Here is a 22,716-nt window from a genome sequence, read left to right on the forward strand (position 1 = left end):
TCTCAACAAGTGACCCAATTTCGTTCCTTTTTATGGCTGAGTAATATTCCATTGTATATATGTACCACATCTTCTTTGTCCATTCATCTGTCAAAGGGCATTTAGGTTGCTTCCATGACCTGGCTATTGTAAATAGTGCAGCAATGAACATTGGGGTACATGTGTCTTTTTGAATTATGGTTTTCCCTGGGTATAGGCCCAATAGTGGGATTTTGGGATCGTATGGTAATTCTATGTTTAGTTTTTTAAGGAATCTCCATACTGTTCTCCATAGTGGCTGTATCAATTTACATTCCCACCAACAGTGCAAGAGGGGTCCCTTTTCTCCACACCCTCTCCAGTATTTGTTGTTTGTAGATTTTCTGATGATGCCCATTCTAACTGGTGTGAGGTGATACCTCACTGTAGTTTTGATTTGCATTTCTCTAATAATTAGTGATGTTGAGCAGCTTTTCACGTGCTTCTCGGCCATCTGTATGTCCTCTTTGGAGAAATGTCTATTTAGGTCTTCTGCCCATTTTTTGATTGGGTTGTTTGTTTTTTTAATATTGAGCTGTTTATATATTTTGGAGATTAATCCTTAGTCCATTGATTCTTTTGCAAATATTTTCTCCCATTCTGAGGGTTGTCTTTTCGTCTTGTTTGTAGGTTCCTTTGCTTTGCAAAAGCTTTTAAGTTTCATTAGGTCCCATTTGTTTATTTTTGTTTTTATTTCCATTACTCTAGGAGGTGGATCAAAAAAGATCTTGCTCTGATTTATGTAAAAGAGTGTTCTTCCTATGTTTTCCTCTAAGAGTTTTATAGGGTCTGGTCTTACATTTAGGTCTCTAATCCATTTTGAGTTTATTTTTGTGTATGGTGTTAGGGGCTGTTCTACTTTCTTCTTTTTTTTTTTTTTGCGGTACGCGGGCCTCTCACTGCTGTGACCTCTCCCACCGCGGAGCACAGGCTCCGGACGCGCAGGCCCAGTGACCATGGCTCACGGGCCCAGCTGCTCCAGGGCACGTGGGATCTGCCCGGACCGGGCCACGAACCTGTGTCCCCTGCATCGGCAGGCGGACTCTCAACCACTGCGCCACCAGGGAAGCCCCTCTACTTTCATTATTTTACATGTAGCTATCCAGTTTGCCCAGCACCACTTATTGAAGAGACTGCCTTTTCTCCATTATATATCCTTGCCTCCCGTGTCATAGATTAGTGGACCATAGTTGCATGGGTTTATCTCTAGGCTTTCTATCCTGTTCCATTGATCTATATTTCTATATGTGGCAGTACCATATTGTCTTGATTACTGTAGCTTTGTAGTATAATCTGAAGTCAGGGAGTCTGATTCCTTCAGCTCCATTTTTTTCCCCACAAGACTACTTTTGCTCTTTGGGGTCTTTTATGTCTGCATACAAATTTAAAGATTTTTTTGTTCTACTTCTGTAAAAAATGCCATTGGTAATTTGATAGGGACTGCATTGAATCTGTAAATTGCTTTGGGTAGTAGAGTCATTTTCACAATGTTGATTCTTCCAATCCAAGAATATGGTATATCTCTCCATCTATTTGTATCATCTTTAATTTCTTTCATCAGTGTCTTATAATTTTCTGCATATAGGTCTTTTGTCTCCTTAGGTAGGTTTATTCCTAGATATTTTATTCTTTTTGTGGCAGTGGTAAATGGGAGTGTTTTCTTGATTTCACTTTCAGATTTTTTCATCATTAGTATATAGAAATGCCAGAGATTTCTGTGCATTAATTTTGTATCCTGCTACTTTACCAAATTCATTGATTAGCTCTAGTAGTTTTCTGATAGCATCTTTAGGATTCTCTATGTATAGTATAATGTCATTTGCAAACAGTGACAGCTTTACTTCTTCTTTTCTGATTTGGATTCCTTTTATTTCCTTTTCTTCTCTGATTGCTGTGGCTAAAACTTCCAGAACTATGTTGAATAAGAGTGGTGAGAGTGAGCAACCTTGTCTTGTTCCTGATCTTAGTGGAAATGCTTTCAGTTTTTCACCATTGAGGACGATGTTGGCTGTGGGTTTGTCATATATGGCCTTTATTATGTTGAGGAAAGTTCCCTCTATGCCTACTTTCTGGAGGGTTTTTTATCATAAATGGGTGTTGAATTTTGTCAAAGGCTTTCTCTGCATCTATTGAGATGACCATATGGGTTTTCTCCTTCAATTTGTTAATATGGTGTATCATGTTGATTGATTTGCGTATATTGAAGAATCCTTGCATTCCTGGAATAAACCCCACTTGATCATGGTGTATGATCCTTTTAATGTGCAGTTGGATTCTGTTTTCTAGTATTTTGTTGAGTATTTTTGCATCTATGTTCATCAGTGATATTGGCCTGTAGTTTTCTTTCTTTGTGACATCCTTGTCTGGTTTCGGTATTAGGGTGATGGTGGTCTCGTAGAATGAGTTTGGGAGTGTTCCTCCCTCTGCTATATTTTGGAAGAGTTTGAGGAGGATAGGTGTTAGCTATTCTCTAAGTGTTTGATATAATTCACCTGCGAAGCCATCTGGTCCTGGGCTTTTGTTTGTTGGAAGATTTTTAATCACAGTTTCAATTTCAGTGCTTGTGATTGGTCTGTTCATATGTTCTATTTCTTCCTGATTCAGTCTTGGCAGGTTGTGCATTTCTAAGAATTTGTCCATTTCTTCCAGGTTGTCCATTTTATTGGCATAGAGTTGCTTGTAGTAATCTCTCATGATCTTTTGTATTTCTGCAGTGTCAGTTGGTACTTTTCCTTTTTCATTTCTAATTCTATTGATTTGAGTCTTCTCCCTCGTTTTCTTGATGAGTCTGGCTAATGGTTTATCAATTTTGTTTATCTTCTCAAAGAACCAGCTTTTAGTTTTATTGATCTTTGCTATCGTTTCCATCATTTTTTTTCATTTATTTCTGATCTGATCTTTATGATTTCTTTCCTTCTGCTAACTTTGGGGTTTTTTGTTCTTTTTCTCTAATTGCTTTAGGTGCAAGTTTAGGTTGTTTATTCGAGATGTTTCCTGTTTCTTAAGGTAGCATTGTTTTGCTATAAACTTCCCTCTTAGAACTGCTTTTGCTGCATCCCATAGGTTTTGGGTTGTCGTGTCTCCATTGTCATTTGTTTCTAGGTATTTTTTGATTTCCTCTTTGATTTCTTCAGTGATCACTTTGTTATTAAGTAGTGTATTGTTTAGCCCTCATGTGTTTGTATTTTTTACAGATCTTTTCCTGTAATTGGTATCTAGTCTCATAGCATTGTGGTTGGAAAAGATACTTGATACAATTTCAATTTTCTTAAATTTACCAAGGCTTGATTTGTGAACCAAGATATGATCTATACTGGAGAATGTTCCATGAGCACTTGAGAAAAATGTGTTTTCTGTTGTTTTTGGATGGAATGTCCTATAAATATCAATTAAGTGCATCTTGTTTAATGTATCATTTAAAGCTTGTGTTTCCTTATTTATTTTCATTTTGGATGATCTGTCCATTGGTGAAAGTGGGGTGTTAAAGTCCCCTACTATGACTGTGTTACTGTCAATTTCCCCTTTTATGGCTGTTAGTATTTGCCTTATGTATTGAGGTGCTTCTATGTTGGGTGCATAAATATTTACAATTGTTATATCTTCTTCTTGGATCGATCGCTTGATCATTATGTAGTGTCCTTCTTTGTCTCTTCCAACAGTCTTTATTTTAAAGTCTATTTTATCTGATATGAGATTTGCTACTCCAGCTTTCTTCAGGTTTCCATTTGCATGGAATATCTTTTTCCATCCCGTCACTTTCAGTCTGTATGTGTCTCTAGGTCTGAAGTGGGTCTCTTGTAGACAGCATATATATGGGTCTTGTTTTTGTAACCATTCAGCCAGTCTGTGTCTTTTGCTGGGAGCATTTAATCCATTTACATTTAAGGTAATTATCGATATGTATGTTCCTATTCCCATTTCCTTAATTGTTTTGGGTTTGTTATTGTAGGTCTTTTCCTTCTCTTGTGTTTCTTGCCTAGAGACGATCCTTTAGCATTTGTTGTAAAGCTGGTTTGGTGATGCTGAACTCTCTCAGCTTTTGCTTGTCTGTAAAGGTTTTAATTTCTCCATCAAATCTGAATGAGATCCTTGCTGGGTAGAGTAATCTTGGTTGTAGGTTTTTCTCCTTCAACACTTTCAATATGTCCTGCCAGTCCCTTCTGGCTTGCAGAGTTTCTGCTGAAAGATCAGCTGTTAACCTTATGGGGATTCCCTTATGTGTTATTTGTTGTTTTTCCCTTGCTGCTTTTAATATGTTTTCTTTGTATTTAATTTTTGACAGTTTGATTAATATGTGTCTTGGCGTGTTTCTCCTTGGATTTATCCTGTATGGGACTCACTGTGCTTCCTGGACTTGATTAACTATTTCCTTTCCCATATTAGGGAAGTTTTCAACTATAATCTCTTCAAATATTTTCTCAGTCCCTTTCTTTTTCTCTTCTCCTGGAACCCCTATAATTCGAATGTTGGTGCATTTAATGTTGTCCCAGAGGTCTCTGAGACTGTCCTCAGTTCTTTTCATTCTTTTTTCTTTATTCTGCTCTGCAGTAGTTATTTCCACTATTTTATCTTCCAAGTCACTTATCCGTTCTTCTGCCTCAGTTATTCTGCTGTTGATCCCATCTAGAGTATTTTTAATTTCATTTATTGTGTTGTTCATCGTTGTTTGTTTCATCTTTAGTTCTTCTAGGTCCTTGTTAAATGTTTCTTGCATTTTGTCTATTCTATTTCCAAGATTTTGGATCATCTTTACTATCATTATTCTGAATTCTTTTTCAGGTAAACTGCCTATTTCCTCTTCATTTGTTAGGTGTGGTGGGTTTTTATCTTGCTCCTTCATCTGCTGTGTGCTTTTCTTTCTTCTCATTTTGCTTATCTTACTGTGTTTGGGGTCTCCTTTTTGCAGGCTGCAGGTTCGTAGTTCCCGTTGTCTTTGGTGTCTGTGCCCAGTGGCTAAAGTTGGTTCAGTGGGTTGTGTAGGCTTCCTGGTGGAGGGGACTAGTGCCTGTGTTCCGGTGGATGAGGCTGGATCTTGTCTTTCTGGTGGGCAGGTCCACGTCTGGTGGTGTGTTTTGGGGTGTCTGTGGACTTATTATGATTTTAGGCAGCCACTCTGCTAATGTGTGGGGTTGTGTTCCTGTCTTGCTAGTTGTTTGGCATAGGGTGTCCAGCACTGTAGCTTGCTGGTCGTTGAGTGAAGCTGGGTGTTGGTGTTGAGATGGAGATCTCTGGGAGATTTTCGCCTTTTGATATTATGTGGAGCTGGGAGGTCTCTTGTGGACCAGTGTCCTGAAGTTGGCTCTCCCACCTCAGAGGCACATCACTGACTCCTGGCTGTAGCACCAAGAGCCTTTCATCCACACGGCTCAGAAAAAAAGGGAGAAAAAGTAGAAAGAAAGAAAGAAAGACGGACGGATAGAACCCTAGGACAAATGGTGGAAGCAAAGCTATACAGACAAAATCTCACACAGAAGCATATACATACACACTCACAAAAAGAGGAAAAGGGGAAAAAATAATAAATCTTGCTCTCAAAGTCCACCTCCTCAATTTGGGATGATTCGTTGTCTATTCATGTATTCCACAGATGCAGGGTACATCAAGTTGATTGTGGAGCTTTAATCCGCTGCTTCTGAGGCTTCTGGGAGAGATTTCCCTTTCTCTTCTTTGTTCTCACAGCTCCCAGGGGCTCAGCTTTGGATTTGGCCCCGCCTCTGCGTGTAGGTCACCGGAGGGCGTCTGTTCTTCGCTCAAACAGGACGGGGTTAAAGGAGCCGCTGATTCGGGGGCTCTGACTCACTCAGACCGGGGGGGAGGGAGGGGTACGGAGTGAGTGTGGGGCGAGCCTGCGGCGGCAGAGGCTGGCCTGACGTTGCAGCAGCCTGAGGCGCGCCGTGCGTTCTCCCGGAGGAGTTGACCCTGGATCCCGGGACCCTGGCAGTGGCGGGCTGCACAGGGTACCCGGAAGGGAGGTGCGGATAGTGACCTGTGCTCGCACACAGGCTTCTTGGTGGCGGCAGCAGCAGCCTTGGTGTCTCTGGGGTCTGCGCTGTTAGCCGCGGCTCGCGCCCGTCTCTGGAGCTCCTTTAAGCAGCGCTCTTTATCCCCTCTCCTCGCGCACCAGGAAACAAAGAGGTAAGAAAAAGTCTCTTGCCTCTTCGGCAGGTCCAGACTTTTCCCCGGACTCCCTCCCGGCTAGCCGTGGGGCATTAACCCCCTGCAGGCTGTGTTCACTCTGCCAACCCCAGTCCTCTCCCTGCGCTTGACCGAAGCCCGAGCCTCAGCTCCCAGCCCCGCCCGCCCCAGTGGGTGAGCAGACAAGCCTTTTGGGCTGGTAAGTGCTGGTCAGCACCGATCCTCTGTACGGGAATCTCTCCGCTTTGCCTTCCGCATCCCTGTTGCTGCGCTCTCCTCTGCGGCTCCGAAGCTTTCCCCCTCCGCCACCCGCAGTCTCCGCCCGCGAAGGGGCTTCCTAGTGTGTGGAAACTTTTCCTCCTTCACAGCTCCCTCCCACTGGTGCAGGTGCCGTCCCTATTCTTTTGTCTCTGTTTATTCTTTTTTCTTTTGCCCTACCCAAGTACGTGGGGACTTTCTTGCCTTTTGGGAGGTCTGAGGTCTTATGCCAGCGTTCAGTAGGTGTTCTGTAGGAGTTGTTCCACGTGTAGATGTATTTCTGGTGTGGGAGGAAGGTGATCTCCGCGTCTTAATCTTCCGCCATCCTCCCAATCCTACATTGGTTCTTATACTAATTCAAGCCTCTAGAAACTTGTTTTCCTCACTGCTCATAATTTTTGTGAATCAAGAGAAATTCCAAGTTTTGTTTAATTATTATGTGATTGCTTCTTTACAATGAGTATTAAATAATTGATTTTAGAAGGATTATCACCACAATTTTGATCAGAATAAGAATGATGATGTTTGATCCTACGTATTATTAAGGTGAAGACATAGATAAAGGCATAAATTAGTGAATAGTAACTTAGATAGATAAGTACAATTTTCTATATGAACTGTTTTATGTGAAGATTTTTGTATATTGATAAGGGCCTGGGAAAATGTGATCACTGGACTCTGTTGCCAAATGGAAGAAGTTCTTGGTAGATGCTATCTTTTGAACATGATCAGACTCTTTATAGACATGTTTCCAAACTTAAACAATGACCAATGAAAGCTTGCTTTTCAAATGAGCTTTTAAACAAAATAGTTAAAGCAGAATTGACGAGAGAGCTGAAATAACCCTCTTCTCTCCCTGTGTCTTCCCTATTACTGTTTTGCATGGTGATTTTTGGATGCATGTATCCAGATTGAAAACGAGGAGGAAAAAGCAGCCGTGGAAACCTAATTCATGGGAACTTCTTGAATGTACTCTCAGATGCCAATAAAATCCACTGAGCAATTTGACAGTCTTTCTTATATGCTGCTGTTATGATGATTAATTTTGTAAAGATCAGTGTACCTTTTTGTTGTGAATTATGTTTAATGCTATTAGTTATACTGTGAGGTAAATATGCACAACTTATGCTGGAGTTAAAAGGACCAACAACCGAATAAGTTTGGAACTGTGACATGGATCATGGGTTGATGTAGTCTGTCTGTATGATTGCTGGTATAACTTAATTGACATTTTATCTTTTTCTTTCTGATTTTTTTTGGTTAAATACATACATATATACATACACACATACATGCATCCCAACATCTTGCATTTACTAAAATATCATGTTTGTATTTTTATATTTTACTCTGGTAATTTACACTGCCAATGTAGGGAGAAGATGTATACAAATTTACATTTACTATCTCTTTAAAAGTTACTTTGTTATTAAAGAAAATGTTTAGGTCTAGAGGTTCCAGGTTTTTTCCCTTCCCTCATAGCCTTTTTGTGGCTACTAATCGCTAGCCTATTCTTGATTTGCCTAACTTTGTTTTTTGCCTTATAATTCTGCTAAGATTCTGAAGCCATCAATGAAAGTTTAACTTTCGCCTTTTACTCATCTACCACCACCAAAAGGAAGTTGAAAGGAGAAAGTGTATCTTAGACTGAAAATACTAGTGCTGGAAAGCACACTTAAATTAGGAATTTGTTTTTACATTATTATGTAACTATCTCTACTAACTTTTTCATCTTGTCAGCATATAATTATATTGATTGGCCTTCAATGAAGAAAACAGAAACCACTGAGTTTATTAAGCAGACTTAGCACAGTGCATTAGATGCTTACAAAATCATTGGAAGAGCTAGAGAAGTAGGACTTGGGGGCTACTACTGGAGTTTCTGAGTTCCAGAATAGACCCCAGCAGCAAGATTTTAAGGTGGAAAAGCCTCGATGCTACTGCCACTGCCTCATACCCTCAACAACCGCGAAGCTAGTGCATAGTCACTGGAATATGGGTCAGGCTGCCAAAATTACTTCTCCCTTGCATCTCATCATCTCTCATTTCACATAGGCTTTCATAAATGGAGAAAAATAAGTCTGCACTGAAGCAACTAAAATAATTATTGTGCAAAGAGATTACATGGCTTTTCCTTACTCTAAAGGAAAAGAAAGGAAATATGTGAATATATTATGAACTAGCTCTCAAGTAAGGCAGATTGAGACTGGCCTTTCTTTGTGCCTGTTTTACCTAAATCTCATTAGTAAGGCACACATACCCAAAAAGAAAGGGGAAAGAAACATTTACACAGAAACATTTACTCAGGATTTTCCCTGAACCAGATCACCACTCCTTTATCTGTGGTCTAGGGGGATAGCTATTTCTGGCTAATTAGATAAGGCAATCTGCTCACATCACAGGTTTTGCCACTTGGACTGACAGTTCATTTCCTAGTTCACCTGCAATAAAAATGTTTCACAATGAATTAAACTTTCAAACATTGATTCAGATTAATGTTCTAACCTGATTGCACTCTAAAAATGCCTGCTTTAAGAGGAAAAATGTTACCTTCTTCCTTTGAATGTATTAGTCAGCACTTCCAATTCACACAGCCATGCCTCCATCTTTTCTAAAATCACCTGCCAACAACAACAAAGCAACAATGGTAATGTAAGCATTAATAAAAATGCCTACTTTTCACCTTTTTCTTAATTTCCAGTGACTATGCAGATTCTCTTAGCCTAAGCTGCTGTTTAAACACATTTTCTCAATAACTTACAAATCAACCAGTCCTCCAACAACTGTTGTAGAAAAAGATTTGCAAAGATTCATCTAAGGAACACCAACACCCCAAAATTAAATAGTGTGTGCTCTTTCTGGGAATTCATGTAACATTTACAAAAACATGATTAACATACAGGCCTTAGAGTCTCAATAAATACCAGAAACTCTATTATTATACAATGCATTATCTAATTACAATGCAATAAAAATATGAAATGATAAATAGTCCTCCCTTACCCAACCCTCTTCCCCTTCCAAAATAAAAGAACCCTGTGTCTTTGGAAATAAGAAAAAGAGCTTTGTAAATAAATCATGAGTTAAAAAAAACATAACGACAATGACAAAAACATTTAGAACTGAGTAATACAAATAAAGTACATACCAAACTTCCAAAGAACATTTTTTAGTCATAAATACCATGTTAAAATAAAGAAAAAATTGTAAGCTTAGTGTTCTACAAAAGAAATTAGGGAAAAACAACTGAAGAAGAATAAAAGAATAAAAGGATAAAAATTATAAAGAAGTAAAGGATAAAAATTAAAAGGGCAGAAACTAAAGAAATTTTCTCTGGCTTTCTCTGTGAATCTAGCTTAAAACCAATGAGGATACTAGAAGAAGGAGGGTTTTTGGACAATTTTGTTCTTGAACATAGCATATGTAACAGTTTGGATTTGGTAAGGGTAGCTGAACTACTAGGAGTGACATGGAATGAGGGATTAATTATAAAGATTAGAATTTACACAATAATGAGAATTAGTGAAGAATACTATGGAAGGTAGGTTGTTGCTTTCAAAGCTGGTGCTGAATCTGAAGTTGCTGCATGTCAGCAAGACTGATGGCTGAGAAGATGTGGAATCTAAAGTCTGTTGACGGCATAAAACTGAGAGCATAAAATAGGATCTTCTGTTTTTCTACTCTGATCATCTCTTCACTTTGTTTGGAGTGTTCAATTAACTTGCATTTACTGCAACGATTGATATGGTACCTTGACAAGTTTGTGATTTGATTTCTATATGTCCCATGTCTGTCTTATCATGCTACTCCCTTAATGATGCAGTGCTTTCTTCCCAATAGCTTTTTACTTTTCTTAGGAGAAATTCCAAAACTATGTAATATTTCTTGTCTAGATAAATCCCATATACTCCAGGTTTAAGCCATATTACATTTCATTTAGTTCAATTCACACCTTCACCAAATTTTACCTCTTTAAGACACTGGTGCACTTTTTTTTTCTGATTAAAAATGTCTCTATCAGCTAACCTGGCTAACTCTGGCTCATCCTTTATGTATCAGCTGAAACCTTGCATACATTTTTTATATAAGATTAAAACCTTCCATAATGTATTCATACCACTCTCTACTTCCTCTGTGGTAAAAGAGGTACAATTTTACTTTAGTTACTTGTTAAGGTATCTGCTTTCTGCCTTAGAACATATGTATATCCTGTGAAGTCAGGAACTATAGTATCATGTATTTCTAACTTCTAGTTTAGGAACTGGAAAATAATTAGTATTCAATGACCATCTGACAAAGGAATGTAGTAATATATTGTCATGAAATGATTTCAAATCAACGGGGACTTCGACTCAAGAAGCTTGTAATAGGACAACAAAATAAGCTGTACAATACAAAGAAGGTATAAATACAGTTAAAAGCAGGAGTCATTTTTGAACTTTTTAGTAATTGAACACTGAAGAAATGTACAAAAGATAAGAAAATGTCCACATGCTCCCCTCCACGCATTTACTACCCAGCTTCAACTCTTATCAATATATGTCTAACTGTGTTTTTTCCCCCTATGCTTCTAAGTAAAATGGCTAAGTACAAGGGTCAATGGTGTGTATAATTTTACAGACACTGCTAACTGCACTTCTATAATAGTTGTTGCATTTTGCATTCTCAGTTGCAGTATATGAGAGTGCCTCTAGTCTGGTCAAGAGAGTATGTTGTGAAATTTTGAATTCTTACCAATAAAATATATGAGAGATGATATTTCAGTGTAGTTCTACTTTTAAAACAGAAGTTCTTCAAATAAAAACAAGTAATTTAGTGCAGTTATCAGTGAAACCAAAATATAGTTCTTGGAGAGGCAAAAAAAAAAAAGACAGGGGGCTTCCCTGGTGGTGCAGTGGTTGAGAATCTGCCTGCCAATGCACGGGACACAGGTTCGAGCCCTGGTCTGGGAAGATCCCACATGCCGCGGAGCAACTAGGCCCGTGAGCCACAACTATTGAGACTGTGCGTCTGGAGCCTGTGCTCCGCAACAAGAGAGGCCACGATAGTGAGAGGCCCGCGCACCGCGATGAAGAGTGGCCCCCGCTTGCCGCAACTAGAGAAAGCGCTCGCACAGAAACGAAGACCCAACACAGGCAAAAATAAATAAATAAATTAATTAATTAAAAAAAATTCTTACTGTGTTTATCTATTCCCTAATTCAGTTAGCATTCTTATTACTAATGTTTTGAGTTCTTTATTTAGCAAATTATTTACTTGTTTCATTAGTTGTTTTTTTCAGGGGTTTTCTCTTGCTCTTTCAGTTGAGACAAATTCCTGTCTTCTCATTTTGCTTATCTTTCTCTGACTCTATGAAATTAGATGAAGCAGTTAACTATGTTGGCCTTGAAGTGGGTCCTTATATAGGAGCAACACTATACAGTCTGTTTGTGCCCAGTGGCTTTGGTGGGAGAGCTGGATTTGACGTCACATCTTTCCTCAGGGTGTGCTGGCAGCTCTCACCTTGGCAGGAGGTGGGGCTGGACATGGGAGGGCTAGGGCCTGAGCCAGGTGTGACGTGGTTCTTCCCCTCTGCTTTGTGGCTGTCACTGCTCTATTGGGGTGGAGTCAGGTCCCAAGTTTCTGGATTTGAAACCATGAGGGTCTGGTCCTAGCTGGCTCTGATCTCTTTAAGTGTATGCTCTTCCCCCTCCCAACACCAGCACCCTCAGCCTCAGGGAGGAGCAGTGTTAGAGCAAGAGAGGGCAGTGTGGGTATTTGGTAAGAGTGGGCCATGGGGTATGGCGGTCTAGCCACCAACAGAGATGTGGTCTGGCTCTGATGTGCTGCCTGTGGTCACCAGCAATTGTTGGCGCCTCCCTGTTCAGACTCTGCTTAGGGTTTGAGCCACCACAGCATCTCATGGCCAAGATTTTTCCTTGGTTATGGAAGCCCTCATTCCAGTGTGGAGCTGCAATGCAAGGCAAATGATGCCGGAGTGTTTAGTTGGCTCAGGCTGGGGTACATGCCAGGGCAGTCGCCAGGGAACCAGTCAGCCAGCCACATGGTCTCAATCTGTCCTTTCCACCTGCTTTGTTTTATTTTATTTCTTTATTTATTTGCCACACTGCATGGCTTGTGGGATCTTAGTTCCCCAACCAGTGATTGAACCCAGACCCTCAGCAGTGAAAGCAAGGAGTCTTAACCACTGGGCCACCAGGGAATTCCCCCACCCTGCTTTGGAAGCAAGCAAGCTTTCTGCTAGTTCCCAGTTAGTTTTCAGTAAGAATTGTTCCACATACAGATGGATTTTCTATGTGTTTGTGGGGGGAGGTGAGTTCCGTGTCCTCCTACCCTGCCATCTCCATTCCTACTCTGCTAATTCTTTGATCCTGTTTATATTCTATTTTATGTCTTCTGATTGTGAGCCAACAAGAGAATTTTGTGAACTCTGGCATAAAAAAGCAATAAATATTACTATGCATTTAGCCAACAATAATAATTATGAAGCACTTACTTTCTGCTAGACACTGTGCTAGGCCTAATGGAGATGATAATACTTGAATACATGCTTTGCTTTGCCTCTTTACACATTCCACCACCACCTCACACGGCCCCTAACCTAGTTCTCTCCCATAAATCACTGCTAATTCTTAGATATTTCATCAAAATTTAAATGGTATTTTTAGTGAAAAAGCAGAAGGCAGGAAACAGAACTTTTTGGTTGTCACCAGAAAACTGGAAAGCTCAGGATGAAGAAATGGTAGAAGGGAGTGGCTGTGGGGGCAGCTAACATTAGACAGAGGGGACATGGGAAAGAACGGGTGGGTATATGCCCCAAGCAAAGGAGTTACTGGACAACAGTCCCATGAACTATTTTGTGGTGCCAAATTCAAGACTGTTTACTTTATTCTGAACCAATCTCACTCTAGCAACTCAAATTCATACCATTATCTCCAGGAAGGATTAGTGCAAATATAAAATCAAGGCTGGGGCTTCCCTGGTGGTGCAGTGGTTGAGAGTCCGCCTGCCGATGCAGGGGACATGCGTTCGTGCCCCGGTCCGGGAAGATCCCACGTGCCGCGGAGTGGCTGGGCCCGTGAGCCATGGCCACTGAGCCTGTGCGTCCAGAGCCTGTGCTCCGCAACGGGAGAGGCCACAACAGTGAGAGGCCGGCGTACCGCAAAAAAAAAAAATAATAATAATAATCACATTGTACACCTTAAATTTACATATATGTCAATAACATCTCAAAAAATCTGGAAAAATAAATTAAATTTTAAAATTAAAAAGCCATGGAATCTTCTCTAAAAACTTTAAGAAATAAATCTGACTAGGATATCCTTTTATTTCTCTGAGAATGCTGGCTGCTCTCTTAGGGATATAGGCAGGAATATAAGTGGGTAAATTATGGGGCAAGGAAGGAGGGAAGGGGGTCTAGATAGAAGTAAAGTGACTTCTGACTTTTGCCTGGTCCCCCTTCCAATAAAAGATTAATGGTACCCAATGACCCAATAGCCCATTGATCTGCCATTGTTCCCATTACCCTCAGGAAATGGTGACTGACAGGGATGCAGAAGAGAGAAGTAAAACAAGGTGAACTGAAGGCAGCTTCTTTCCACAAGCAACGAGGCTCTTATCTCCTTTTTGTCACTATTTCTGATTGTGTTACTGGCTGTGGATCTCAAAGCCTAGCCAGTTCCCTGATCTCACCATGGCCTGACGACCAGGGTCTAACCAGTTTATGTGCTTTCTAGGACAGTTTGGAATTTGGGGATGAGGGGTATCACTTTGTCCTCTTACACACTGGAGCGAAGGAAAGAAACAGAAAGACAGAAAAAAGAGACTAGGAGGAAAAAGAGGGCTGCGTCCGGGGTCATCCCAGATTTTCAGGTTCGCACTACCCGTCCAGGCCTGGTTGAGCCCTGGTAAATGTATGACCAGCGTCTTGATGGTTGCCGGTACCTCACTCCTTGATGGAGTCCTCACACCAGAACAGGCAGCCCTGCCTAGCTCAGGCAGGACGCGGATGCCGAGAGCTGTTAGGCACAATACGGCCGCCAGAGGGCGCGAGCGCCTCAAGTCCACGCGCGATGGCGTCGACCCAACCAGGAAGGAAAGGTGGTCGGCCTCCGAGAGGTGGTGGGCCCCGCCTCGGCCGCGAGCTGCCGGCCTCCGCGCACTGCGTGCCCGCCCTTCCATTCTCATCCGCCCGAGGGCCCCACCCCGATTTGTGCTTGACAGGGTGACCTCGACGCCCGGGCAGAGTCTGAGGGCGTTCTCAGCTCCACTCGCTCCTCGCCGCCCCAAACTCGCTCCGAGCCGGAGGCCTGCGGGGAGGCGCGGGCCGGGTTTTCCGAGAGGGAGGCCCGGAGGGGCAGGCCCGGGGTCAGCCCGCAGGCAGGCGCCGCGCTCCGGCATCCGGCCGCCTCGTAACAATGGCCCGAGGGGCTGCGAACGCTGTGGCGAGCGCGGAGGAGCAGGGGCGCCGGGACGCTGGAAGCCCCGCCCCTCGGCCGGCTCCTTGACAACGCGGGCCCGACCGCGCAGCCTGCTCCCCGCCCCTCGGCGCCCCGCACCAGGCGGGGCCGGGGCTAGATCGCCGCCGCCGCTGCTGCAGCTGCAGCTGCTGCTCTGCAAAGAGGGGCCCGGGGCCGGGCTGGGGTGCCCTCTCTCCCACGTTCTTCCGCCGCTATGAGCCAGGGAAGTCCGGGGGACTGGGCCCCCCTCTATCCCACCCCCGGACCCCCGGCGCCCCCCAACCCCTTCGTGCATGAGTTACACCTCTCCCGCCTCCAGAGGGTTAAGGTAAGGTATGGGCGGGGGGCGTCGGGAGGACTCGTGGGGATAGAAAAAGGAGGCCTTTTGGAGCCTTGATACAGATGGGGATCCGAAAAGGGGTCGGTGAGAGGCTAGCGGGGCGGGAGTCAGGGGGTGCGCACGTGGGGGCGGCAGGGGGTGGTCGAGGAGTCCTGGGGAGGACGCGGGCTTGGGCGACAGACAAGCTGAAGGTGTGTGAGAACTGACTAGGTGAGGATGGAGGATTGCAGGGGACCCACGGGTAGGGGAGGTGGAGGACGCGGGAGACTGCGGATTACATCCTGCGGAGGCCGATGGGCTAGGATGGAGGTAGAGGCCACGGATGGGGGGGGCGGGCAGGGGCGTGCTGAGTGCTTCTAGGAGGCTCTGACTTGGAAGAGGTTTCTGGGCCCGGAGCCTGAACCCCCGTGCTCTTCCAGCAACCCCTCCTTTCCACTACCCACCCCACCCCCCATGCACTGCAGCACCTCCCGCTGGGGTGGGGGGAGGGAGGTGGAGAGGGGGGTTGGCTACAGGAAGTGGAGGGCTGCGCCGGCCTGGGGAGGCTGGGGAGTGGTATGAGAAGGGAGTGTCCGAGGTTTCTGTTGCCTTCACCTCCCCTGAGGCCGGCTCCTGGGGCTCGGTTTGTTTACCTGCACTCTCCCCAGGGCAGCCCATGGAGTCACCCTGGCTTCCTGGCAACCCCTACCCTGTGGAGTAGGGCCGATCTCTTTTCTCGCCTTTCCCCCAGTACTGGGGAAGTGCTCCTGGGCAGAACTAGAGAATGGCCTGGGTCTGAAAAGTAGACCTCTCTGTGTTTCCCAACCCTCTGCCTCCCAGACCCGAAGTGGACAGGACGATGCACCTGGTTTCTGTTAGACGTAGGAGCTATTTATGGAAGGTGGTGGTGGGAGGAGGAACCATCTCTAGCCTACCCTACATCAAGCACAGTGCTGGGCGCTTTCACACTAGTTATCCTTGAATCCTCTCAACAGTCTTTCAGTTTTGTTGGTGTGATGGGCACCAGCTGAAAGACGGGAAAGTGAGGCCCCTGATCCCATTCATCTTTTATCCTCTTTCCCTCATTGGTGTCTTCATCCCACCTTGGGTTCCAGTCCCATCTCCTGTTCCCACACAACTCGTCTCCTGGTATACGGGGGTGATGGTCCTCTGCTCCTGGGTCCATTCTTGTGGGAGAGGGGAAGCCTGGAGGGAGCATCTCAACCCTGAAGTGGCCTCCTCTCCCACCCTCTGCAGTTCTGCCTCCTGGGGGCACTGCTGGCCCCCATCCGAGTGCTTCTGGCCTTTATCGTCCTCTTTCTCCTCTGGCCCTTTGCCTGGCTGCAAGTAGCTGGTCTTACTGAGGAGCAGCTTCAGGAGCCGATTACAGGATGGAGAAAGTAAGTGAGGAACCAGCCCCCAGAGACCCAGCTTCTCATTCCTCTTCCTTGCTATCCATTCTGCTCCCTCTTGAAGGAGAGGAGGAGGGAGGGTTCCGAAGCTCTCCTGCCCAGCCTGGGTAGGTGAGATGAGTCAGCCAGGCCCAGTCCCTGGTACCCAGGACCTCAACTCTAAATTTTGCACCCTGGTATGTCCCAAAGTAACCAGAGACTTTAGCGCCTTTGCCAGGTAATAGAGGGCAAAAGAAGGACACCTGCTTTCCTGGGTGTCTGAGCCTGGGGGGTGAGTGAAGGTCAGGATCACGGTCTCCGCTGATGCCCAGCCTTGCCTTGCAGGACCGTGTGCCACAACGGGGTGCTGGGCCTCAGCCGCCTGCTCTTTTTCCTGCTCGGTTTCCTCCGGATTCGAGTTCGGGGCCAGCGGGCCTCCCGCCTTCAAGCTCCCGTCCTGGTTGCTGCCCCTCACTCTACGTTCTTTGACCCCATTGTTCTGCTGCCCTGTGACCTGCCCAAGGTTGTGTCTCGAGCTGAGAACCTTTCTGTTCCTGTCATTGGAGGTGAGAGATTAAGAGGAGTGAAGAGGGGAGATGACCACTCTGGGCGAAAGAGACAGGAATCAGAGACTCTGGAGAGAACTGGCCCCAAGGGGGGAGGGAGAAGTTAGAAGGGATATTGCCTGATGCTGGCAAATGAAATGCAAATTAACACCATTTGTGAAAAGCAACCCCTTCAACTCTGAGCTCTGTGCTTAGAAGAGAGCAGGGAGCTCTGGTCAGTTCCCTAAAAGGGATAACACACCGGGAAAGGAGGGTCCCCAGGGCAAAGAGATAACTGGGAAGCATCTCCTACTGTTGAGGAAGGGAAGGCTGCAGGTGTTACTACCCCTGGGGAAGAACCAAGTGACTCCTTGTATCCTCTCCGGACCCCAGCCCTTCTTCGCTTCAACCAAGCCATCCTAGTGTCCAGGCATGACCCAGCTTCTCGGCGCAGGGTGGTGGAGGAGGTCCGAAGGCGGGCTACCTCAGGAGGCAAGTGGCCCCAGGTGGGTAAAAGGGTCTTTAAACCTCCTTGCCTTTTATGTCCTCCTGAAGAGGCTTCTTTTTCCTCTCATCCCTTCCACCCACCGCATTCCGGTCTCTTGATTTTTTTTTTTTTTTTTTTTTACCCAGGTACTATTCTTTCCTGAGGGCACCTGTTCCAACAAGAAGGCTTTGCTTAAATTCAAACCAGGTGAATAAAACAGCAGTGGATGGTAGGGCTGTAGGAAAAAGGAGCCCAGGATTTGGAGAGGGACTCTGGAATAACCCAAGAAGTGGAGGGGTGGGGGGGGTGGGAGGAAGACGGGGAGCCTCCTAGCTGACACTGAAGAGTCTCCGTGAGTCAGAGAAAATTATAAATGAAATGGAGCAAGCCCAGATCTCATTGTAGAGCTGATCCAGATGCCTATACTTCATGCCCTCTAGCTACCTCCATTCTCTAACCTCTGCCTGGGGGGTGGGGGTGGAAACGGGATCTAGGAGCCTTCATCGCGGGGGTGCCTGTGCAGCCTGTCCTCATCCGCTACCCCAACAGTCTGGTGAGTCTTAGTTCAAGATGGGGGAGGGGGAGCACAAGTCCACCCTGAATGGGAATCAGTGAAAACTCCTAGTGCCACCATGGGATGTGCATGTGGGGTGGGTCAGGGTCAGGGTCAGAGCCTCTGCTCCAAGAGGATTGGCCAGTTCCGGGGAAGAAAAATAATGCCTTTCTCCCCTCACCTCTGCTTACCACATAGGATACCACCAGCTGGGCATGGAGGGGCCCTGGAGTGTGAGTAGTGGTGTTCTTGGGGTGAGGGTGGGAAGTGGTGCATCTTCCACCCTCCAGACAAGGTGAATAGCCCTTCTTCGTCCTGGGACTGAGAGAACTCTAGCGAAGGGGATGCCCCTGTCCCTCTGTTTTGTTCCCATCTCCTGCTGTGATCTGGAAGTGCCTTTAAGCCATCCCACCTAATCATTCCTGCTGTAATCATAGTGACTTCTGACTTACTTGCCTAGCTTTTCTCGCTCGGTGGTCCGCACCACCCAGCTTGCCTCTTTTCCTCTGCCGGTTACTGAAAACCCTCGCCTGCACGTCTTCCCCTGGCCTAGACCTGCCGCGTTCTCTCTCTTACCCTGCCGCCTTTCTGGCCCCTCTGCCTCCCGGCTGTATACTCATCCAGCTGACTGTGTGGCTAGTGGTTTATTCTTACATCGGTGGACAGCACTTTGCCACTCCATCCTTGGGGTGCGGGGAGCCCATGGTTAGAGATTGCTGAGCCTCTGAGGTCTCTTTTCTCTTAGACTCAAAGTCCTCTGGCTCACAGCCTCTCAGCCCTGCAGCATCGTGGATGTGGAGGTATGACCCCCGTGGGTTGGGTGGGAGAGTGGGCATCTGCTGAGCCCAGAAGCTTTGCGGAAAGAGGGTGGAAGTGGTCGCCCCTAGGTTTGAGGTCCTGATGAGAGGTCTGTGTGTGTGTGTTTCAGTTCCTCCCTGTGTACCGCCCCAGCCCGGAGGAAAGCAGGGACCCCACCCTCTATGCCAACAACGTCCAGAGGGTTATGGCACAGTAAGTGTCCCACAGGGTATTTCCTAGAACAGATATACAGGGCAGAGGGACCACAGGAGGGGAAGGAGGGCTGGGGTTTTGAGGTACACGTGTGGGGAGGGGAATGGCTAGGGCAGGGGGAAGGGCTATTGGACAGCTGAGGTGGGGGAGGGGAGAGTGAAAGGGGCCTGATCTCTCCGTAGTCGGCAGGCCAGAATCAGTAATGAACCCACAGGCGAGTATTCTGCCTCATTTCCCCTGCTTTCCATCCCTCTTCATCCTGTAGGGCCCTGGGCATTCCAGCCACCGAGTGTGAGTTTGTAGGGAGCTTGCCGGTGATTGTGGTGGGCCGGCTGAAGGTGGCCTTGGAGCCGCAGCTCTGGGAACTGGGAAGGGTGCTTCGGAAGGCTGGGTAAGTGACCTTGAAGATGAGGGTGTGGGCAAGAGGAAAAAAGAAGAAAAAAGAGAACGGGTAGGAGGAAGAAGAGTCTTGAAAAAGAAAAAAAGAAAAAGTGGGAAGACAGAGGAATTTTTTAAAAGATAATGGGGTAAAAGGAAGGAGGAAAAAAGAAAGATACGTAATAACCCCAGTGACAAAAGTAGGAATGGCTCTCCGGGGACTATGAGTCAGAGTACATCTTAGAAAAACACCACATGTACCCGCACTGAGGCCAGGATCCTGCTGGGTGATGTGTCCAGAAGGAAACTGAGTCAGCTCTGCACCTTCGACAATTCCCTTGTAGGCTGTCCCCTGGCTGTGTGGACACTGAGGCAGAGCCAGGCCGGAGTCGAATGATCAGCCAGGAAGAGTTTGCCAGGCAGCTACAGCTCTCTGACCCCCAGATGGTGGCTGGTGCCTTTAGCTACTTCCAGCAGGTAAAGGGGCTGGGATGCTCGAGATTTAAGTACAGTATCCGAGGGGCCGTGTGGATGGCCTATATGGAGTCTGGGCTGGACGCTCTAACAGCTGTTGTTCGATGGACATCTTCTGAGGTCTGCTGGGAGAGTCATTTTTTATATAGAGAGTGTCCAGTGCATTGAACAGCAATGTTTTACTCATTGTGGAGAAGAACAATTGAGAAATGATGGTCAATGAGGTCCATAAACTTCTGAGGCATTTTGGAGATCGGCAGAGATGGGGATCATATGACCTTGTGGGGCACTGGGGGAGGGTTAGGTGGGAAGGTGACATACAGAGGAGACAACATTGGACAGGTTAGACAGTTAAGGGATTGAGACCCAGAAGTATGTGTAATACTTGGGCAGATTTTTAAAACATATCCCAGAGCTTCTCTGGGGGATTCCTGAACCTTCTCAAGAATCTTGGTGAGCTGTGTATTTCCTGGGATTTAACCAGGTTGTCTTGTCCAATTATAATAACCCCAGAAGGTTCATAATGTTTATGAACAACTCCCAGTGGTCCCAAGGACTTCTTTTTGACCTAAGATGCAGACCATGGTTCTCAACATCCTCTCAGAGAACAGAGAGTGATCCAGGTGTGCTGAGTCCTTGGACTGGGGCAGACAGTCCCTGAAAGGAGCTTCCCATCATAGCCTGTAGGAGAACAGAACCAAAACCCAGGTGCCCCAGTCCCACATAGATCTGACACAGCAGGTATCCTCAGGGAGTTTTTTGGTAAGGAATTATGCCAGTGGCCCCCTGTTAGTTTGTTGGACCCGTTCTCCCACATAGGCCAAGTCAGAAGAGAACCAGTTTTTCCAGCTTGGGGTCCAGAATGCCCTGATAGTATATCAGAAACTTGATGGTAACTTCAGCATACCTGAGGGATTCCATCGTTCCTAGGAGATCCCTTTATAGGAGAGCTTTGTCACCAGGCAAACCCATGCCCCGAGAGGACTGTCCGAGATCCCGGAGAGTTTAGGGCTCACGGTTCTGAGGGAAGTGGACACAGGCAGGGGTCCCCCCCAGGCCTGACGAGAAGAGGGAGGAGCTGAGATCCAGAGCAGGAAGGGGCACACGGGGTTGGTCCCTGCATCGCCCTGGTTTATCTTCCACCCTCCAGGATGCCAGGGGTTTGGTGGACTTCCGAGACGTGGCCCTTGCGTTGGCGGCTCTGGATGGGGGCAGGAGCCTGGAGGAGCTGACTCGCCTGGCCTTTGAGGTATCAGGACGTTGGGGTGGGAGGCACGTGGAGGCTGTGCTCACCCTGCCTGGAGGCCTGTGCGGTGTACAGTCTCAGGTGCCTCCGGACGGTAGGCGCTCGGTGTCCCAGGGCCACGCTGTCTGAACCGCAGAGCCCCAGCGTCTCTGCCGAGGCCTCGCTGGCAACAGGAAGAAGGCAGCAGCCGTGACGATTATATTTCGAAAGGGCCCGGGGTGGGAGGTGGGGGGCAGGAGGCCTGGGCTCCACACTCTTGGAAGAGGAGGAGCCTGTCAGACAGACATGCGGGGCGACGGCACGAGGAGAGAGCTTGACTTGCGTCCCTTTCCCTCCCAGCTCTTTGCCGAGGAGAAAGAGAAGCAAGCCGAGGAGAAAGAGAAGCAAGCCGAGGGGCCCGGCCGCCTGCTGTACAAAGACGGCTTCAGCACCATCCTGCACCTGCTGCTGGGCTCGCCCCACCCTGCTGCCAGGACCTTGCACGCCGAGCTGTGCCAGGCAGGAGCCCGCCAGGGCCTCTCCCTCTGTGAGTCATGGCCTCCCAGGCCCCTCGCGGGCACTCGGAGCGCCCCCGGCACTGGGCTGGGAGGGAACAGGACCGGCAGCCAGCCTGTGGGAACAGGACGTCCGAGGGGCAAGGCTGGGAGGAACCAGCTGGGGAGGCAGAGGATGTCAACTTGGATTTGAGACAGTGAGGCTGAGATGCGAGGAACAGGACATACCAGTTCTGAGAAGAGGGTTGGGGACCACTTCCTCTCCTCTTCAGGTCTTTACTTTCCCGTCTCACTCTTGCCATGCAGGTGAGTTCCAGGACTTCTCCGTTCACCACCCGCTCCACGGGAAGCTCTTCGGCACCTACCTGCGCCCCTCGCAGACACCAAACGCCTCCTCCCCAGACAGCGTCCCTGCTCTGGCCAACGGGGCCGTGCAGGCCCCCAAGCAGAAGGGCGACTGAGCACCTCGACCTCCCCAGCTCGCACCCGCCCACAGACTCAGGGCAGCGCCAGAGGCCAACCCTGGCCCTCAAGCCCGTCTCTGTCCTGCTTGACTTTTTGTTATCGTTGTTGGTTTTTTTAAGTTGGTTTTCATTTTTTGTTCGTTTGGTCTTATTTTGTAAGAAACTATTTTATATATAAATATATATCTATATCTATTTAAAAAAAACAACGAAGCTCAGTCACATTGGCGGTATCATTAGCTGGGAAGGAAAGGGACTCATGATTGCAGACCGCCCATGGGAAGATCCCAAAGGTTCTCAAGGTCAGTCCTCTTGGCCACAGCCAATGAGTCCTCGTCACTTCCAGACGGAGCATGCAGATCTCGTATCCTCCCTCCTGTTGTCATACCCTCTAACAGGCCTCCTCACAAACCTCTTTTCAGCTTATTCCCTCTTGTTCTGTCCTCATTAGAGGTTAAAAAATAGCTAATTACCATTTCATGTT

At 46.6% G+C, this 22,716-nt stretch overlaps 1 protein-coding gene across 1 annotated transcript; it reads left to right on the forward strand.

Moving 5' to 3' along the window:
• Nucleotides 1-15,084: 15,084 nt before the first annotated feature.
• On the forward strand, nucleotides 15,085-22,337 carry LPCAT4 (lysophosphatidylcholine acyltransferase 4; the record flags this gene model as incomplete). The annotated part of the gene is made up of 14 exons (XM_082649050.1): nucleotides 15,085-15,198; nucleotides 16,447-16,589; nucleotides 16,926-17,146; nucleotides 17,519-17,631; nucleotides 17,759-17,819; nucleotides 18,107-18,165; nucleotides 18,364-18,398; nucleotides 18,911-18,965; nucleotides 19,094-19,176; nucleotides 19,442-19,567; nucleotides 19,899-20,031; nucleotides 21,179-21,277; nucleotides 21,614-21,800; nucleotides 22,075-22,337. 14 exons carry the CDS (start codon nucleotides 15,085-15,087, stop codon nucleotides 22,227-22,229), a joined length of 1,584 nt encoding a protein of 527 aa, XP_082505176.1. The 3' UTR covers nucleotides 22,230-22,337.
• Nucleotides 22,338-22,716: the final 379 nt, after the last annotated feature.

This window comes from Grampus griseus (genome assembly GCF_964374135.1).
Source record: "Grampus griseus genome assembly, chromosome: 2".
Lineage (NCBI taxonomy): Eukaryota > Metazoa > Chordata > Mammalia > Artiodactyla > Delphinidae > Grampus > Grampus griseus.